This window comes from Lingula anatina, chromosome 5 (assembly GCF_051362555.1).
Source record: "Lingula anatina isolate TDL-2025a chromosome 5, LinAna3.0, whole genome shotgun sequence".
Taxonomy (NCBI): domain Eukaryota; kingdom Metazoa; phylum Brachiopoda; class Lingulata; order Lingulida; family Lingulidae; genus Lingula; species Lingula anatina.
Genome location: NC_141771.1, coordinates 12589843 through 12610327, shown reverse-complemented (window position 1 = coordinate 12610327; position 20485 = coordinate 12589843). Strand labels below are relative to the sequence as shown.

The 20485-nt window shown below is 37.8% G+C and overlaps 3 protein-coding genes across 11 annotated transcripts in view; 2 read left to right on the top strand and 1 right to left on the bottom strand.

Moving 5' to 3' along the window:
* The window catches only part of LOC106165368 (dnaJ homolog subfamily B member 6), a 38466-nt gene extending 34423 nt beyond the window's left edge, over positions 1-4043 (top strand). For all 9 annotated transcript variants that reach the window (XM_013543565.3, XM_013543563.3, XM_013543561.3 and 6 more), the window contains 2 exons: positions 1705-1815; positions 2400-4043. In XM_013543565.3, coding sequence (XP_013399019.1) covers positions 1705-1815; positions 2400-2499 — 211 coding nt within the window. In that variant the 3' untranslated portion in view covers positions 2500-4043. The remainder of the gene's footprint in view (positions 1-1704; positions 1816-2399) is intronic.
* A 2467-nt stretch (positions 4044-6510) lies between these two features.
* LOC106165367 (gamma-aminobutyric acid type B receptor subunit 1) lies at positions 6511-17967 on the top strand. The gene is made up of 16 exons (XM_024076128.2): positions 6511-7021; positions 9003-9167; positions 9739-9909; positions 10326-10430; positions 10647-10718; positions 11502-11726; positions 11903-12136; positions 12237-12300; positions 12468-12557; positions 13046-13196; positions 13582-13664; positions 14096-14241; positions 14756-14881; positions 15127-15266; positions 15985-16180; positions 16475-17967. The coding sequence occupies exons 1-16, from the start codon at positions 6815-6817 to the stop codon at positions 16646-16648; spliced, it is 2349 nt and encodes a 782-aa protein (XP_023931896.2). The 5' UTR covers positions 6511-6814; the 3' UTR covers positions 16649-17967.
* Positions 17480-18422, bottom strand: LOC147761658 (uncharacterized). The gene is made up of 2 exons (XM_087014348.1): positions 18166-18422; positions 17480-17901 (listed from the first exon to the last, which is right to left on the bottom strand). The coding sequence occupies exons 1-2, from the start codon at positions 18266-18268 to the stop codon at positions 17480-17482; spliced, it is 525 nt and encodes a 174-aa protein (XP_086870474.1). The 5' UTR covers positions 18269-18422.
* Between the last annotated feature and the right edge of the window lie 2063 nt (positions 18423-20485).

Below are 20485 nucleotides of genomic sequence, written 5' to 3'. Positions count from 1 at the left end.
ACTGTTGATAAACATTGGAAATGCTACACCCACAACACTTTGACTGACAGGTTAAGCCATAAATGAATATATCACTGATATGAAGAGACATGCTGGTAAGACTGTACTGCCACTACAGCTTGACTCTGGTTATTCATGTTATGCAATACTCCTGGCTGGATCGATACTTTGTTTTTCCCCCTTTTCCCTTTCCAGGATTATAAGTTCTCTGCCAACTTTTTGGGCCCACTGTTAATGCTTTGTCAGTATATGTGTGTTCATAAGCTGAGGGTATATAATTTAATGTACATTTGATGAGTAAGATATATTTCAGACATGGAGTTACAATACTCGGGATATACTGCCAGTGTGTTAGTTGTGCCCCAGTGTTTTCTTCTTCTGATGCACATTCAGAGCTCAGGTGTGTTAGAGAAGATGATTGCTTTACACTGTGGCAGTTGAATTTGATTATTTTATTAAGCAGGATTTTATTTAGCAGGATTTCAGTAAAACTTTGAAAATTAAAAAGATTAAAATATGAAGATAATTTTGAGAGGATGCAGAAATAAAATCAACAGCCCCAAGGGAAATGATTGATTAAGCAAGATTTGCCCCATAAGCAGAGAACAAACACTTATAAATGTAGAAGACTTCAGCATAGAAGACCAGTGTATGATAGCTGAAAAGCTGGATTTGAAATAAAACCTTGAGGAGAGAGACTGTCCATGGAATATGTTTGTCAACACATACACATACAAGGAGAGAGAGAGGGGGCAAGTTGTAGTTGGCTTAAAGGGATAATAACTCTTCGTATGAGGTCTATATTTCACAATAAAAACATTGTGAATAACTCACAGAAATATAATATATCTGTTTTACGACAAAAAACAGCAGTTATAGCTATTATTCTGATATCTGAGCTTGTCTTCAGACCACGTGACCTCCATTGATGGCTATACTCCGTTAAAATCTCTTAAGAGATTTTAACAAAAAACCAAACTTTTTAGAAAAAAAACAGGGACTAACTTTGAATGTAAAAATGGATTCATTAACCATTGGTAAGCATGGGAAAATTGTTGTTTACTCCAGGAAAATTCATTTTTTGGCCAAAACGAAGAGTTATTATCCCTTTAACATTATACACCTAATATGGATATAAACCACAAACGATGTACCTAAATGCACACACGATTAGATAGAGAGATGATTTGATAAATTATATAATTTTTAAGGCTGGTAGAATATCTTCCTGATGTTACAACTTATTTGAAAGATAAAATATGTGTACTAAGATACAATAATAATTATATATATATATATATCACAAATATGATGCTTGGTTCAAAGGGATAAAGTACAAACATGGTTTGGGGATCCGACAGTTATTGCATCTTGTATGCCTTTGTGTTTCAGAATATTTAACAATCTGTGAAGTATACAGGGGTGGATATTTCCATTAAATGTGTTATTGGTACCATTCCAGCAAAACAGTAATTTATTAATCGATATTTTAGTATATTTTATATGCTAATTCCCTTGAGTTGCAGACTTAAAAGCTAAAGGGAAATATTAACAAATTATTATCCAGGACCTGGATTTGTGTACATAGAAAGCAACAGATTAAGTGATCAAAAAAAAAAAAAAAAAAACACAGCCAGAGAGAGAAATTTAGTTATTATCATAATGGAATATTTAATTCTGTTTTCTCTTTTTCTGTTCCCACAGTTTCACCACATTCTCGGGTTCTGCATTCAGTGGACCAAGGCAGGGTGGAAACTTTAGGTCCACATCCACATCCACGAGATTTGTCAATGGGAAGAAAGTAGTAACAAAAAAGTGAGTATCTGGTTTCATTGTTTGTGTTTGGTGGTTTCTCAGGCCTGTAGCCAGGGGGATCCAGGATTATTTGAAGAGGGGGGGGGCCGGCAGAATGACATGCCTCAGATGTGAAGCCAACTTTCGCCCCCTTGGTGTAGGGATCGAGGCCTGAAAATTTATAGGTGTTTTGGAGAGCAAATAGTGCCCTTTGGTACAGTTTAAAACTATAATTTAGCTAGTCAAAATTCTAATTTAAAGAGAATATTGGTGGGATATATGTTTCAGAAACTGAAGGGGGGGTCAGGACCCACCTGACCCCCCCCCCCCCCCCCCCCCCAATACTCCACTGCATAGCCAGGGGGGTTCAAACAAACCGTACTTTTTGCTGGGGAAAAAATCTGCCAGGGGTAAAAATTGTTCTAGGCACGCTAAAGTTTCATGGTTAAAAGGTCCACTTTTTTAAAAACACAAAAATTTTGATGGAAGATTACTTAACATCAGAATTACACCAACCTGCTGTATTTTTATGATTGTTACTGTTATAGTTTCAATTATTATTCATAATTCATTATTATTCTTATTATTATCATAATTTTTTTCAGAGTTGTGGAAAATGGTGTGGAAACAGTTACTGTAGAAGAGGACGGAAAGGTCAAATCAAAAACAGTAAATGGACAGCAAGCAGAGGCCATATCATATTGAAAGCAACAACAGCACTTTATTCTATAGAAAATACTGTATCAACATTGACTGTGCCATAGTCAGAGTTGCCAGTGTCTTCAGTTCTAAAATGTGTCCATCTGGCTTCAGTTTCACAAAATAAAAAAAAATAATAATAAAAAAAAAACTTTATTCAGTTCCCTAGCTTAGTTGACTAGAATATCCGTGAGAGTGCTGTTACGGCGTACACTGCTCCTGATAGGGCAAGATGTGTCCATGTGACCATGTTACCTTGGTAATTAAGTTTTTAGCAAGGGAACTTGACTTCAGTTTTTTTGTGAAACTGGGGCCTGTTGTTTATTGATGTGTGATGAGCAGGCTCAGTGAACATGGTCCTCTGGATCTTTCAGTAGGGGCTCAGATTTAACTTCAATCAAATGGATGGATTTTCTTTAAATCTGAATGGACTTAAGGCGATGGTTAACCAGGACGGCTGTATCCACCTTGATAAATAACAGAATACGACACTTGAAGGCGAAGAAAATCAATTGGTTGAAAAGGAAAAAACAAAAAAAATGATATCATCAGCTGTGTTAGATGGAGATATTGGAGCGTAAATAACTCTAAGTTTAGCAGTTGTTGTGAAGCATCTTTTATTATAAAGAATTGGGAACATTTGGCAACTCTTCATGTATGGTATTTCAAAGCAGCTTGCCATAATATAATTAAATATACATAAACATACATAATTATAGAGAAAGAGAGGGAGCATAAGACCTTTACATCTGCTCAGAGACTTGCTGTTAGATATGGAACTCTGATCTATTTATTATATTACCTGACTTGATTATGTGCTGGAATGTAGCATCAGCTGCTTCACATCGTTTCTACATACATGTTGGTGTGTGAATATTGTGAAAGGTGATACAGAATGTGCAATGCTTACAAGGAAATACTGATACAGATATGGAAAAAAAACGGGCAGCTAGGATGGTTTGTGAAGAAATCCTAAGTGGACCATTTTTATGCTGCAGCACGTTTGGGTATGGCTGCAAAAATATTCAGGAAAACCACAGGTGTTTTGATAGACATCAGGATGAGCTTGGTGTCTTGGTAAGAATCGTTGGACAACTTTGCAAGGGAAAGTATTCAATGTGACAATGGCGGGACAATGATTTTGGATCATTACTGGGTACAAGCAGAACAGTTTCACTCTCAAAGGAGCAATATACTATGTATATGTTGTGTTGATTCTGCATACTAAAGAGCTTTAATACTATTTTGGTTTTGTATACAATAAGCTAGAATTTATTATATGTTGACATATGAAGAGGGAATCTTCAAAGTCATTGGTATTTTAGTTTTGTTTAATACTTATTGTGCGTTTTTTTTTTTTTTTTTTTTTTTTTTTGTTTTTTTGTTGTTTTTTTTAACTGAAAGTGATTCACAAAATGTGATCATTTTTGACTGAAGGGTACTATGTTTTGGTCGACAAATGGCTTTTACTTCGTACTCTACAGGCCGTATACATAAAATTTTAAACCAAGAATATATAGAAGATTGGTAATAAAAAACGTGTAAATAAACCGTGCCCTTTTTTCTTTGTTCTGCACATTATTAGCCCTTCACAAGCAAACCATGCCACCGTTGGTAATAAAAAAAGAAGTCGTTACTAAACAAACGTTTTTCTTACCTTAGGCTATCAATAATGATACAAAACAACGTTTCGACCCTGCATTTCTTTTCAAATGATTACTTTTTACCTTCATTTTGCAAGAGATATATAAACATATGAATAATAACCTATTTCACTGTGACATATAAACATATGAATAATAACCTATTTCACTGTGACAAGAAGTCCCACTCCCGTAGGGCAAACTCCTTAGTGATTTGGAAGGAATTCCGTCAACGTAAGAGTAGTGACACCTTTATGTGGCACTGGTTGTGAAAACGTACGGGTCAGGCATTACGGATAATACTGTTCATATACAACCCATAATTTATATTCATATTTCATAAACGATTGCCTTACATGACTTGGAATCATTAAAGTTGATTTACAGGTCGTAGAGTACCAGTATTTTGCTTACATATAATACAGGGAAATGGTAACTCTAGGCTGATGTTTTTTTTTTTTTTTTTTTTGACATATGCGTTCTAAATGATGTTAAATCGCAGAAAACACGCTGAGTTGGGATCATATTTGATCAACAGAACAGATAGAAGTTGACAGATTAAAAAAAAGACAAAAACGCGACGTTGATAGAAACGAATTTGGCACAATATCACCTCGAGCACGACAATGAATTCATAATGATTTATTTATGCATCAGTATGGAGATAAAATATTGCAAGTCATTCACTGCAGGAGAGAGAAAAAAAAAGAGAGGAGGGAGAAAGATATGCGAAACCCGTCACCCTGCCGCAGGTCTTCCAAGCTGAATAGAGACGTGTCCATACTCGTTAATTCTATAAGGGACCTTTCCGTAGGAGTTCTGTCGACTTAGCTAATGCGCACCAACTCCGCAGAGTCTCTCGCCGAATGTAATCAAATTAACAGACGAACACATCCTTATTGTTTCCAACGTACTAGTATAATCAACAGCTTTTTCGTACTCTACTCAACGTTAGGAGGCGTGTTAGTCTGTTAATCTGATTGCATTCACTGAGTGTCCCGTGGAGTACTGACTAGGTCGGCATTACTCAATCTGAACGGTCCCTTAGATCCAGGGTTCTGCCATGTTAAACACAATAAGAAGGTTTATGTTTTGGTTCGACTCGCAAATACATAACGTTGACGAGGGCATACGTCTATTCAGGGCACGGCAAAAGTACCTTCTATTGTATCATTCCGCTCGTTACACAGCATAAAAACAGCAGAATATTTATGTGCACTTGCCTCTGATGCGCCCTGGTAACTTTTGGCCAGATGGAAGCAACTACATCTGCACGTGTGAAGACGAGAGTGCAGAGTGACAAAAAAAAATTTTTTTTTTCGGAGATTTTCCCAGCACCATTTGTACAAGAACAACCCTCGTGTGAATTGTGGGGAGCAATCACACCAAAAATCCGGAAAATCCGGTAGGAATGTGATAGACCTTATTGGGATTTAATGAATTTCTTATGGGTCTGTTTATTGATTTATTCATTATTATTATTATTTTTGTTTGGGGGGAGGGGGAGAGGTCAACTCTATGCTCTGTAGTAGATCAGCCATGCACTGTATGTAGATGGGCCGGTTTCATAAAATGATTTTAGCTCCAAAAAAGGTTTAAATGTTTACACAAAAATATAGTCTGCTTCAGTGTAAGATATATCCATATATTAGTAGTCAACTTTGACCGTCAATATCACTTTTCTGATATTAAAAAAAAAAAAATTGGCCTCCGCCAGAGCCAATGATTGTACTTTATCAACCCTCTCTGTGCCGCGCGGAGAACATCAGAATTTTCATCATTCTGGATGTACAAAACTTGTCTGATAAAAAAAATATTGTCCCTAATGGTATTCATGATGTTGCTAGAAGCATTGAGATTACAAATACGCATCCTACGTGACACGCGTGAGTTCGTATTGTCGAACTCTGGTCGACCTGCTTGGCATTAAATGTACGGGGGAAAGCTGAAAAATACTCTTTTAAAACGAATTTTCATGGTGTTATTGGTACTTTTCCTCTAAAACCTGACATCTTATCTACATTTTCATCAAAGATTCTATACGATTTTTTTTAAACAAAATCAACAGCAACAACAAATAATGAAAAAGGAAATTTGCCCCTTTCCAATATACTGAGTAGAAAGAAAGAGCTTATCAAACGATAATCAAACAATTTATTTTCTCTACGATTGCAATTCTTTCCACCTTCTCAATGTAAGCGAAGGACGCTGAAGAAAAAAAAACTCAATCCTTTCACTCCTTTTCTACCCTTGTGCTGACCAGTTCGTCTGTGCGACAAGATCGTCTGCTGGAATCCTAAGCTCACGGGAAAATGTTTTCTCTCGAAACGCAAGTGACTTGCACATTTCACATTATTCACGTCGTGTCCTCACGGATACTTTAGGACACAGTTTTAAAACAAGAACTGGTCTTGGTTAGCCTTTAACGCGTCATATGATAATTTACAAAAAAAAAACTATCTAGCCTCATTAAGATTATATCTTTCAGGTTGTGGTTTGCATTGAGAAAAAGGGCATAAACTGCAAAACCTTGCCAAAATCACCTTTCATAACTGGGTCGTTTTTAGTCTGCGTCTGCGCCAGGCGAACCTTCTCGAAGTTAATCGGATGAGGACAATTTACTGTCATACGGACACGGTGCAGCGACAAGCCTATTATATGAATTTGCGCGTTTAAAAATGGAAGTGTTTTCCAGCATTGCGCTGTTATTGGGTCTGTATCTCCGTGTTACTGTGGGTGCTGATATTTACTTCGGTATGCTCACTCCGATTGGCACGCCCGACGAGCAAATGTACGGCCCTGTGCAGCTGGCCCTCAACGACATCAACAACCACCCCGATGTGCTGTCAGGTCACACGCTGCGTCTCGTCATCAAAAACACTTCGGTGAGTGGAGTTAACCCATAATTCATTATTTCTGTATATGAATCAAGGATAAATATCAGTCTAGTCTGTCTGAAGTATTTTTAATGTTATTTTCAATATAAAGACAACAAAAAAAGAATACTCGTCAGAAAAATTTGCAAATTTTGAAAAACTGAAAAACATTCATTCGATATTAGATGTTAGCAAATACTATGTCAACTTAAAATAAGTGGACCGCGGGTTTAATTTGTGTCGCACCTATTATCATTACGCTTCCGGATTTTTTCCCTTTTCACAATTTTTCGTTCTGCAGTTAATTGAATGGGGATGTCGAGCGTGGGGGCTCCGTTGAGATGAATTTCTCACGTAATGGTCAGAATATTCCAATAATTGCAACTTCAACGATGTATATATCTCACAGTGAGCCGGCCCAACAATATTTCTCGAACAACGGGTTCTCGGTCTCGACGCCATCTTTTAAACATTTCCATTTGTCCTTTATGGGGTATGCACAGTTCACCTTTCCCCTATTAGCAATGTAAATAGTTCAGTCATGTATGCCCTGCAGTTTTAAAAGAACGCCCTTATATCAAGCTCGTTTACTGCTGAAATTGATCGCAGTAGCTTAATAAGTTCTTTGTCAGCTGCTTGATTAAGATTACGCGGAGTCAATCTAATCCCTCTGTTGTCCCACCCATGGTCGTTGTAATTGAAGAGGGTTGCATACCGTAAGACTGACATGATATGGTGACCTTATCGTTCTGGTACGGTCTCCTAAAATGATGATAATTAAAATAAGACAGGCCAAAGCTGACTGTAGATTGAAAGACCTCCCTTCCCCCCCCCCCCCCCCAAAAAAAAAAAAAAAAAAAAAAAAAAAAAGCAAACAAACAAACAAAAACTTAAAACAACAAGCTTATAAATTTAAAATGTCCTTATTAACCGTAAGAAGACGAGGGGTGCCACATACATTATACGCAATCCTACTAGTCATTGGCAGCGCGTTAAGGCAAATATATGTATAATTTAAATACTTGTCTCTGTAAGGTTTAGAATGGGGTGGCACATGCCCTCTCAAATTTTGATCGTTCCTTTGGATGTGAGAATAGCTGAATAGATTGAATAAAATGAAATGACAAAATGTCAAATTGTAAAAATATTGATAGTGCTGCTAAATGTGGATCTGCCTTCCCGGACCTTCACCAGGAACAGTCTGGGTTTAATTTCACAGCAGAAGAAAATTGTGCGGAGTTTTGTCTGACCGCCCCGTGTCGTGTAAAATACACCTATCGCATGTTGCCATGACTACCTGACAAGACTAAAAAAGATAATAAGGACTTAAAAACATGATCTTCAGGTAACATCTACGGGGCATAAACAACATTTTAGGCGTCTTTAATGTATGGATCACGAAATATAAGCATCTTTTCATGACAAGAAATGACTGGGGGTGGTTCAAAGGCGTGAAGAGTATTTTTAATGTCACGTAATTCCCTATCACAAACTTTAACAGCAAGATCAAGTATCCATTACCAAGAATGTTTAGCCAAAATGACCATAAGGTCAGGAAACATTGCCCCCCAACGTTAGGACAGTAAACCTTCAGGTACCCGTTTGAACACTCACTTCATACAATGTAACCCCCAGTTACAAGATTAACTCTCATGTGACACACATGGCATATGCCAGTCTATACGTTTCAAAAATAATGCGCACCAACACAGTTAGTTTTTGTGCTTAAGTCTATATTAACCTGAAAATCGTGGTTGGTACCAAGTCAAAACCTGTTAGCTTCATCTTTCCGTAAATGTAGTTTTATCTATGAATTGGCACAAATAGCTGAAAACTCATATTTTATGCCTTACCTATACAATGGCGCCAGAATGAAGAAAAAATATGGGCATTATTAATCTTGGAATAATTTCAGGCTAAAACAATCACCGAACTTAATAGCCTTTACAGAAAATCAGTGCACTGATACATTGTTTTCTCTTATCTGAAGGTGCCTGCGAACGAATCTGTATATCATGTTGGAAACGCTGTGGCCAAGCTCCAAGAGCTGATGACGCCAAAAACGGACCCGCCAGTAATGTTACTGCTGCACCACGGCAGCGTCACTGAGACGGATGTGATAGGAGAGATCACGGGGAAACTGAAGATGATACAGGTATGATACACCAAAACAAAATGTTAACACACTGCATCTCTAGTCTCATTCAGATCACATTGGCTCACTTATGCGCTGACTTAAAATAAAAGATTTAATCTTTTATCTTGATTTGGATCTGGAACTCGTGTTAGGTTTACCCTCTGATATCAGGGTATAATAGTATACACAATTAAAGTATCAGCGATACAATGTTTTGTACCACACTACTGGTTAGAGAGTGGGCTAGTCTTATGATACTCTGAGCTGTTCTGAATGCTGTAGATGAACTTGGCCGCATTCAGAGCAGCGGGCTAACTAGTCCGCGGATCAAATATTGCGATCCATTTAAAAGCTCGCTGTCTTATCCCGTAATATACACTGTATAGACTCCCCACGGAGACTATGCAACAAGCATTCAAGTGAGTCGGCCACACTTGATCCTCGGACTAGTTAGTATGCGGTTGTGAATGCTGCCCTTCCGCCCTTCCCTTGTCTATCGGCGGGAACTGGACTGTCTCAACTCTGCCCACCACCACAAATTTCTCACGGTGGACCAACCGATCCTTTTATAGATACATGTTTATTGTAGGTCGCGACCGGTAGCTCGTCTTTCACACTATCCCAAAGACTCGTCTTCCCGTATTTGTACCGAACAATCGGCTCACTGCTAGACGTTATCACTATAGAAGTGGATTTTGTCAAGCGCTTCGGTTGGACCCGCGTGGCATTGCTTGCGGAGGACAAGGGGTCGTATAAAGAGGTAAGTTGTACCCTCTACCAGTGTGGCAGATATATATTATAGGGAAATCATGAAAAAGCTAGATAATGAAATGACTGTCTATTTATCTAAAGACATATCTGTGAAGATCTCGTGAAAAATCGATCTGCCGCCCTGGTAGAGGGTAGGTAAAATGGATGCTGACATTTCCAGATGACTGGCAGAATAATATTTCTTTGCCTTTGAGAGAATTCTAGTATTGCAATCTGCCTATGTACATGTATTACGCATGACATGTAAAATTAATTTAGCCTCATGTAATAAATCTGATTAATAAGAAAAACGAATCTTAATTGTTGTGAGTATGTGTCTGAATGCAAAACCTGTGCCTGTGTTTGAAGAAATATTGGATATTTTTTCAAGAATAACACTGTGTTTTCTTTTTCTTTTCCGAGTAGATGTCGAAAGAAGTGGAAACTCTCTTAAGACAGTCGGGCATAGAAATTATCACTTCTATATTTTACAGAGTAGAGCAGCTAGACCAACTGATGGAAAAACTGAAGGTAACACTTTAATTATAAATGAATAAATTTAAACTACAATATGAATTTTTGGGTTTAAAACTAAGCCAAATAAAGCTATCCAAGATATAATGGGAGGGATGCAACATGCCCTGTGTTCAATGAGGTCACTCTCCTATATTTGCCCTACTCAATACACATTGAATAACCTTCGTATAAAATTAGCTAGTTTTTTATTTATTTATTTTTTCATTCCAGGAATTGGACGCAAGGGTAATCCTGCATCACGCTAGCGGACAGGGCTCACCGCTTTGTCACGTGTTTTGTCAGGTAAGGTTAAAACGATAGCACACAGTGCGTGTTGTGGGCTGAACCAACGGCCAAATTACAAATATTCCAGTATAGCTTAAAGTAGCTTTATTAACACTGTCTGCCGGGTTAGGAACAGATGGAGATGTTTTAGAGTGAATTGCCGGTGTCGCAGGAATGTTAGTCTTAGAAATGGAAGTCCGGGGTACCATATGATTACTAGAGGTGTGGGTTGATCAGAGTATTGGGGTTAGTATATGGGACGAATGTCACCTGTACAAAGTAATTGGAAACGGACTACGGTTCCTAGCGGACATCCGTTCCAGTCACATTGGTGGCTAGGCAACGACAATCCAATCCGAAGTGTAACTGGCTACACTTCTTGTGACTGAAAATGCTATAAAAGTGCCATTGTATGTAGTATTTGGCATTTTCCAATCGTACTAACATTTGCTGCTTTTATTTGCATTTTATTTCAGCTTATATTTGCTGTCGCTGATTCCTATAATGACATATCTATATCAAGACAATGACGGAGACTGACTGGAGCAGATAAAAATTGACCCTCTTGTGTTTCCTTCTGAAACATTGGTTCTGTGGTTCTGAAAAGGTGTTGTGCCTAACCCTTAGAAAGATGAAAGGGTTAGATTAAGTTTTTTTTGTATTTTGAAAGGGGGGATAGAGTGATACATGTACCGTATGCCAGTACAACACAACAGAATATTGTAAAAACGACATAGAACATATATATTTGGCATAGTTTGTGGTTTGCTTATTGTTTTTTTTTTTTTTTTTTTCAAACAGGCATACAAATATGGCTTGTTTGGAAAGAAATATGTTTGGCTGACTTTGATGCAAAACGTTAAGGATTACCGTAACTTGGCATCCAGCATGCATCAAAAGGGGAAACTCTCTTGCAACGCGGAGCAGGTGGTCCAAGCAGCAGAGGGACAGTTCATTATATTCCGTGCTGACGCTAAACATGCCAGCGAAGTCGGATATGAACCAAAACGGCCGTTTACAGTAAAGGTAATTAAAGGAACACACGCACACGCACACATACATCGTGCACGCATTTCAAGATATAATATTAACAATATATATATAGTCTCTTAAAGACGGGAAACTAGTAAACTTAAAGAGTAGTGAAATCTGTCGATAAGGGACATTGTTGATATATGTGTATACACAGGTGCATATTTTAGGATCCTGCAGAAATTTTGAGGGAAATGAAAGAACAAGCTTGGTACAATGACGACACCAGAAGAATACTATATCAGTTGAATTATGATGCCATATGGGTGGCTGCATTGGCCTTAAACAAGAGTCTGCCTCGTCTTCCGCCAAGAATAATCACCAACTTCAAATACACCGATCTGGGCACGGTGACGGACGCTTTGGTGCCAGAAATGAATCGCACTAACTTCTTCGGGGCGTCGGTAAGTTTTTCAACGTTTTTCAGATGTATTATCATTTAGGGGAAGAGTAGGTTGACAAGATTCACTGAAAATAAAATCATGAGATTTTTTCTCTTTCAAGGGTCCTGTGTCTTTCTCACCCCATGGTAGTCGAATGAGCTGGTTGTCCATGGAGCAAATAAGAAGTAGGTTTCTGCCTTTGCCCGCGTGTGTGAGTTAGAGAAGGAAGAAAGTGTGCTTACGTGCATGTAACTCTTTGTGTATGCCCCCATCTAAAAGAAATACAGTTGTACTAAGAGATTTTATAGCCTGAAATCATAATGAAAAATTGATATCCTATTCCTGATTTCAGACGGTACGGCTACATTGTTTGGTATTTATGACCAGAAATCCCGGAACATGACGTTGTCGGAGAAGATCAGTTTACTGTGGTACATTCATGGTGCGTTGTGGTTCTACCTATTCAGTGCATTGATAATCGAGCATAGAAATTCATTCACCAATATTTTATTGTCTGAACCCAAGCAGTAGGGCCTATGTCTTCATAGATCTATGTCCTCATATCTGCGTCTCCCTTTATTTACTTGCATCTGACTTAAATAAATATAAGAGGGGAAATTTCCAGTTTTGGCTAGGAAAGTTACACAAGCAGGAAAAAAATTAGTTTCAGCTAAAATGTAAACATCCCGGTTGATGCACACTGGAAGCCATCTGTAGTATCCCTGTTGGAATTGGCCCTGTTGTCCATGTAGCTCAATTTGTTTGTTTTATTTATTTATTTTTTTAAATATATATATATATTTTTTTCTTTTTGGAGGGGGGGGGGGGTCCAAGTGGACTACCTGTCTTGAACATTGTAAATAGTTTTAAATGTAATATCACCCGATGCATTCTGAGCAACTGTGTAAGGCATACTTTTTCTCTCGATAGGTGGCGTTATACCTCAATCTGGGTACAGGACGGTCCGAACACTACTGGTTGTCGCAGACGAACTCAAAATAGCCTTCACTGTGCTAGCTGTGATATCAATAGTCATCACTGTTGTGTTCCTGTTAGTTACGATCGTCAAATGGAAGACGCAGTATGTATTGGTACCAGCGTGGGCAGGAATGCGTACACATAGGGCCTACCTGTCATTAAGTGTGAAAATTTAATCAATCATAGATCAATATCTGCACAAGATCGTACAAGCGATCCATTGCACGATTTTTTCCTTTGTTCAAATGAGAAGTGTGTATTAAGGTTTACTGCCCTAATTGTTATACCTATATTTTCTGACTGCAGAGGCACCGGTGTGACTGGAATGGTAGTAGGGGCCTACCCATATTCTAGCTCCAATACTACGTCTTACCCTAACATGTACTAACCATATGGGACCCTATGGTCTGGACTTGCATTCCTAGGACTACCATTCCTGTCACAATGACATACACGATCACAACTTACGCAATATATTTAATGTTCAGGTTAATTCAAAACTCCTGGCCACTGATGAACAGCGTCATTGCACTGGGGTGCATCTTCCTGGCTGTCAATGTCATTCTTCAAGGTGAGCTAGCTGTCGCGCAAGTCAATTTCAAGGTATCTTTTTTGAAGAAACAAACTCCCGTATGATCCATGTATTATAATAGCACATTTTAAAAATATCTGTGCTAGTGACTTCTGTCGTGTCACATTTTAAAAAAGAAATTATCATGTTTGTTTTAGTTGTAGGCCTATTATGTGTACTATACATTACTATACATTTTGAAGGGGGTCCGTTTTATAGGGATTGACAGGCCTCGGATTGCGAGGCCGACCCTCCCCCCTTGGCTTCAGGTCCAGTCCACGCTCGAGGCACTATTTGGCACGGGTTATATTTAGCTAGACGTTTTTTAGTGCGTTTTTTATCAGAAATCGAAGGGGGGTGGAGGTCAAGGCACCCCTGACACCCCCAAAATCCGCCACTGCTGTATTCCAAACCCAGGTTATTTGCTCCAGGCAGTGCAACTCAGCTGTCGTCGACTAGTCATATACCATGTAATGCCTTTGTCTGGCTGTTTGTGACTGGGTTTACACTGTCCTTCGGTACCATGCTGCTGAAGATGTGGGGAGTGTATCGCCTCTTTCGTTATCAGCAGGATTGGGTGAGTTTTTAATGTAATTTCTCGCTTTGAAAAAGCAGCAGCATTTTATTAACATCTTGCATACTGCTGCTGCTTTTGAATTGTTGTATTCATGACATTGTCCTGCACCCTGCATATGGGACAAAATGAATGGCTATTATCTAACTGAAAAATTGACTAAGACTTGTAGTGGTCAACCCTTAATTCTGTCTAATATGAGCTGCGCATCCACTACAATCTCACGAACAACGGTCTGTCACATCTGTGAAATTCAAAACACTCACAAACAAAGGATCGCAGGCAAATATAATGATCAGCCCAAGCAGATACATTCACTATCAACGAAACGAGCTACATTAAATGCTTTAATTCCAGCTGCAGATCCTGTGCTATTTCACACATTTACCACACACATATATACTAGTATACCTATACGTATACCTCACATATACCCATGTATGTCGTTCATCTTTAATGTGGCAAACCAAAACGTTACGATTGCAGTTGTTCTTTATATACAGCATATATTTTCCAGGGTCTGCAAGTAGAACTGCGCATGCTGTCTGGAGTTGCCGTACTGTTGGTTATTGATATTCTGATGCTGATAATTTGGCAGTTGACTGACCCACTGGTGGTGAAAGATAGGCTTTTACCCGAAAGTGTAAGTTAGCCCATACTGGTGGTCGCCACAGTGTATATGCACTTTGTGAAAGAGAAAATATTGCTTTTTGACTCTACTACTGATCAAGTTGGTAATTAATCTTTTTTTTCAAAATCACATTGCTTTAATATATTTTTGATATTGTACCAAAAAGTGGCACATGTGCGGCCAATACATTAGCTCAGCTGCTATTTCACAGTGTGTCTTGGATATATAATATGACTCCCGTTCCTTCTCAAAATTAGCGAGATGGCGCGAAGATGGTGCGATACCAGACTCTCTATCGCCAATGCCACAGCGGGAGTGCTATGGGCTGGGCCATTGCGTTTATCGTGTACAAGGGTCTGCTGTTGCTGGTCTCTGTTTGCTTGGTATGGCCTACCTGGTACGTAAACCAGTATCTGCACCGTCACATCCAATACATAGGTGTACCATGAAAATCTGGCTCCCAGAAAAATGTGACTCCTCAGTCAGATTTTCATTATGAAAATGTGACTCCCTAGTCAAATTTTCATAATGAAAATGTGACTGCTCCCATGAAATTTTGACCCCCTCCCCCCCCCCCCCCAAAAAAAACTTTATAAATCTTATTTTACTTAAGTATTAACGTTTATATTGTAGTATGCATAATGGAGGATACATTGGCATATTTTGTTAGTTTGCAGGTGAAAATTTTAATGAGAAAATAAGAAAATTAAAAATGTGTATGTATCCTCCATTATGCATACTACAAGATAAAAGCTATATACTCAAATAAAATAAGATTTGATAATAAAGTTTTGTGAGGGGGAGTTAAAATTTCATTATGAAATTTTGACATTTGGAGTCAGATTTTTATGTTACATCGGTACTACATGTATCTGTCGCATCCACAACACTTTCAAATCACGTCAGACACAACATGGAAACAAATTATTGACATATTGTTTGAAGTTGATTTTCAACCTTTTTACTGTACCCCGTGTAGGGCCCACATACAAAACGTTTCTACCAATGTCATGGATTTTTTTTTTTTTTTTTTTTTTTGGTTCCACCTTTATTGATTTATTCTGCTATTTGAAATAACGTGATATTAGTATTAATTTTCTTTTTATGTTTTCTAGGGTGATGTCGATGAAGAGAGATGCTGGAGACAGCAGTCAGGTTGGTTTGGCTATGGTTATCATTGCCTTGGCGACTGTTGTTGGAGTTCCAGTAGGTGTCCTCGTACAAGAAGAGCCCAATGTGAACTTTGGCGTCATAGCTGGCTTCACGCTCTTCGCTATCATAGCTACGGTTTTGTTGCTTTTGATACCCAAGGTAAGACACTATTTTAAAAGGACATATTAATTTGACTGTTTGGGTTAAGGAAAAATTTTAAATCTGTGAAATATTTATTTTTTGTCCATGAAAAAAAAAGAGACAGATGTTGAGGATGGATGCCATGTTAGTTGACGTATATACTTGTGAAAATTATTTCTTGCTTTTTGGAGGTCTGTTTGTCTTATCAAAGACTGGACCCAAAGAATCACGTTCAACCAATCAAACGCCAAATATCTTTTTAATGCTTTTACATTTGATTTGTTTTTCCAACTATGTCTATGATTTTTACAGCTCATCGCACTCAAGAGGGGGGAGATGGAACCGTCGCTTTGGTCGCCATTGCGGCCCTATATCGAGGAGTTATTCGATGACGTCGGCGATAAGAAGCCTTCTCGTGCCATAGAGAACGGAGACGCTAACACAAGTGACAACAACCAGGGCGATGGAAGTGCAGCTCAAATCTAGTTTCTTAAAGGAAGAGGCTTATGACTGCGCACAAAGAACTGCCACTGTAAACTCAGTGAATGGACAAGTTTTCAACCCTCATTCCACCGTGGATGGTTTTATATGATAGGTCATTTTATTTGTTAAGGATTTAAAAATGGTTAAATTTGTCCATTTGTATCTTACTGTATATATTCAATAGCAATCGTACGGGTAACTTGGATTAGTCGCATGCAATCCATGCTACATGTAAACACCTAGATCAAGAATGCTTTAATACATATGTGAATAATGAAATATATAAGCAGTAAACTTTTTTTTAAAGATATGGTATACAGTTTTATGCACAGCTGTTGCCAGCTAAGCTCAATATCATCGCTAGAGCTTGGCGGTAGAAAAAAATCATATCAGTTTCTCGTGTCAGAGAACACGTGTGCAGTTTCAACCTGAAAAAGATTTTGATTTCTATAATACAGGGTTTGTAACAGAATATATATTTGAATCTATATGAGTGACCGAGCGTCAACATTATGTTTTATCGTCACACAACAGAAATTTCACTATCGACCACAACAATCGTTAAAGTCATTTTGTACGTATGTTACCAAATTTCTATACTTGGCTTTCTATACTGAAATCCAAATATGACTTTGCTCATTTTATGCTTAAATCCCTTTCGGCACCAACCGTTTCTGTTACTCTCATAAATCGCACACATTTAGTATATTTAGGACGTTCGTCTAGAATATTGATATGTAATATGCTATATGTCACATGTAAGTATATATTGTGTTTTTAGTGAACTGAATAATCATTTGAAGTATTTGGTAACCGGTAATAGAAAACATCGTTTCAATTTTCAATGTCAATGAGTGGACCAAAGCATTCATTGTATTTATTGTCAGGATTTTCGGTAAACCAGAATTCAGTGTACGCGTGATCAAACTCTTCCTTGGAGATGAAGCCGTCATTGTCAGTGTCCATGATGTCAAATATTTTATCTGAATGCTCAGAAGGGATGTTGAAACCGTAGAAAAGAGCAGCGTGCTCTTCTGGAGACACAAGTCCATCTCCATTAAGATCCATCATTTGAAACCTTGTAGAAAGGATATTAAACCAAAATTCTCGGAACTTGCTTTCATTCAAGTTTACAAGGAGGTTCTGCACAAACTCATCCTCGGATACTTGGCTAGTACTTTTTCCTGTCGCATCTTTAGAAATCACATCTCTCATGTAGGTACGGCGATGGTTTAGAAAAATTTTGGTGTTTTCGTCTGAAATATATACAGTTTGTTTAAAAAAAGTACGTGGATATAAATAAATGCTTAAATACTACCGAAGTGGGTTGATATTTTAATTGATTTTGGCTGATAATGACATCAACGTGAATTTTTTGTACAAAAATAGGTTTCGGATATGTTTTAGAAAAATAATATAATAAAATGTTTTAGAAACAATTACATTATTTTCATCGCCAAGCAGGCCTACAATTAAAATTCGAATCCAACATTTTTTAAACAAAAAATTAATACATATACCATCAAGTTTCATATACTCTGCAGTACGTCTGCTGGTCATCTCCATGTCTTCTTCTGTAAAGTAACCGCCGTTTACGTCGAAGGCCCTAAATAACGTGCGCATCTTGCGCTTCCAATGATCGGTGCCAGTCAGCTGTGGGTATTCGATAGGCTGAACGATTAAAAAAAAAACAAAGTTATACTTCTGTCGTAATTGCTTGTTGAATCTTGTCACATTTGGCAGTAAAATAATTTAAAGCTTGCCATCATAAAAACTCCTCGATATATATACATAGATTATATAGTCAAACGCATGTGTGGGTGAGGTGCTTCTATGGTAAATATATGTACAGATTATCTGTGTCTCGGTTGTGTACTTGATAGTAATAATTGTATATAGTTTTGAGTTATTGATCATATATTTTTATAATACAGGTATTCACGAGGCGTCTTGCTGATGTGGGCAACGGATGACCACACACTCTCGTTTCTCGAGATACGGTATGCTGTTATACATGTGGTACTACTAGCTAAGCTATTGACAATACATGCAAATATAAGATGTATTCAACAATGTTCAATTTTCATTGTCGGTTGCTATACGTACGCTCCGAATAGAAGGGGACATCGTACCTATTGGGAGTATTTGGCTACGATTATGTGCACATTGCTCAATATATATATTGCTTAATAGGCAATGACGGGGAACTAAACTCCTATTATTATTCGCTCATGTCACAAACGCAAAAAGGGCCCCTTGGTGTCCCAGCCGACATGTGTAGTATAGAACATACCGATATTTTACAGTTTGTAACAACAATACAATCACCGTGTCTGTGCACGTGACCGACGGCTAGTTGATGTATGCAAGCGTCGTGAGTGTTACCGCTGCTTTGTCTTTTCTAGGACTCGTAGTACGTCCTAGGCATTTTGTAGTGATGACTCGTGTATTGTGGATATGTGTGTGTGTGAACGTTTGTGTAAGTGTGTATGTCAAAATGGACAGTTTACAGCTCATGTTATTCTGTGTAAGTGAAAGGGAATACCTAGCAAGTGTAAGTGCGAGAGGTTCAAGGCGTACGCCCTTACCTCGGATAAGCTGTTGCACTACAGTATAAGATAGCCTACAATGACAAATTATGTTAATTTTACCTTTTTTCTTATACTCGTCCACTAGTATAATTACTTGTCTCCCTAAGGGTGAAAAGCCCAAGCAATACTTGAAAAACTGGAGACCGATCTCTTTGTTAAACGTTACCTATAAAATAGCCTCCGGAGTCATAGCATCCAGAGTCAAGAAATACATGGGCAAACTTATTTCAGACGATCAATGCGGTTTTATATCCGGGAGATACATCGGGGAAAGTATCCGTACTGTATACGATATTATGCAATACACAGAAGATAACGATATTCCTGGAATGTTAGTGCTATTAGATTTCGAAAAGGCCTTTGACGCTGTGTCGTGGAAATTTATTGACAGGGTACTAGTTTTTTTTAACTTTGGTGAAAATATTATCAAATGGATAAATACTTTTAATAAGGGTGCACAATCAGCAATAAATCAAGGAGGCAATCTCTCAGAGTCCTTTTACATTAAAAGAGGCTGCAGGCAGGGAGACCCAATAGCCCCCTATTTGTTTATTTTATGCGCGGAAATACTCTCAATAATACTCAAGAATAACAATAATATAAAAAGTATCACTATTGATGACGCCCCCATTTTATTAACTCAATACGCAGACGATACGACTGTGATGCTTGATGGCTCAGAAAAGTCTTTATCCGAACTTATGATTGAATTAGATAAATTTTCAAAAATATCAGGGTTGAAAATAAACAAAGATAAAACAAAAATAGTATGGATAGGACGTATGAAGTTCAGTAATTTAAAATTTTTGCCTCATATGCATCTTGATTGGGGAAAGCACCAGTTTAATCTGTTAGGAATTGAATTTCATGTTAATCTATTTCAAATCCCCAAACTTAATTTTGATAAGAAATTAGTAAAAATTAAGTCTATTCTTAATGGATGGAACAGAAGAATGATCACCCCCATCGGCAAGTGTATAATTATAAAATCCTTAATAATTTCCCAATTAAATCATTTGTTTATATCCTTACCGAATCCTAGTCAAAGGTTTATCAATGACCTTCAGAGTGACCTCTTCCACTTTTTGTGGAACTCAAAGATCGATAAAGTTAAGCGGGATATAATTATTAAAAATTACGATGAAGGTGGTATCAAAATGATACACTTGCCTTCACTGATATCATCACTAAAATTAACATGGATTAGACGTATTTATACAAAAAGGAAAAAATGGCAAATTATCGTAGC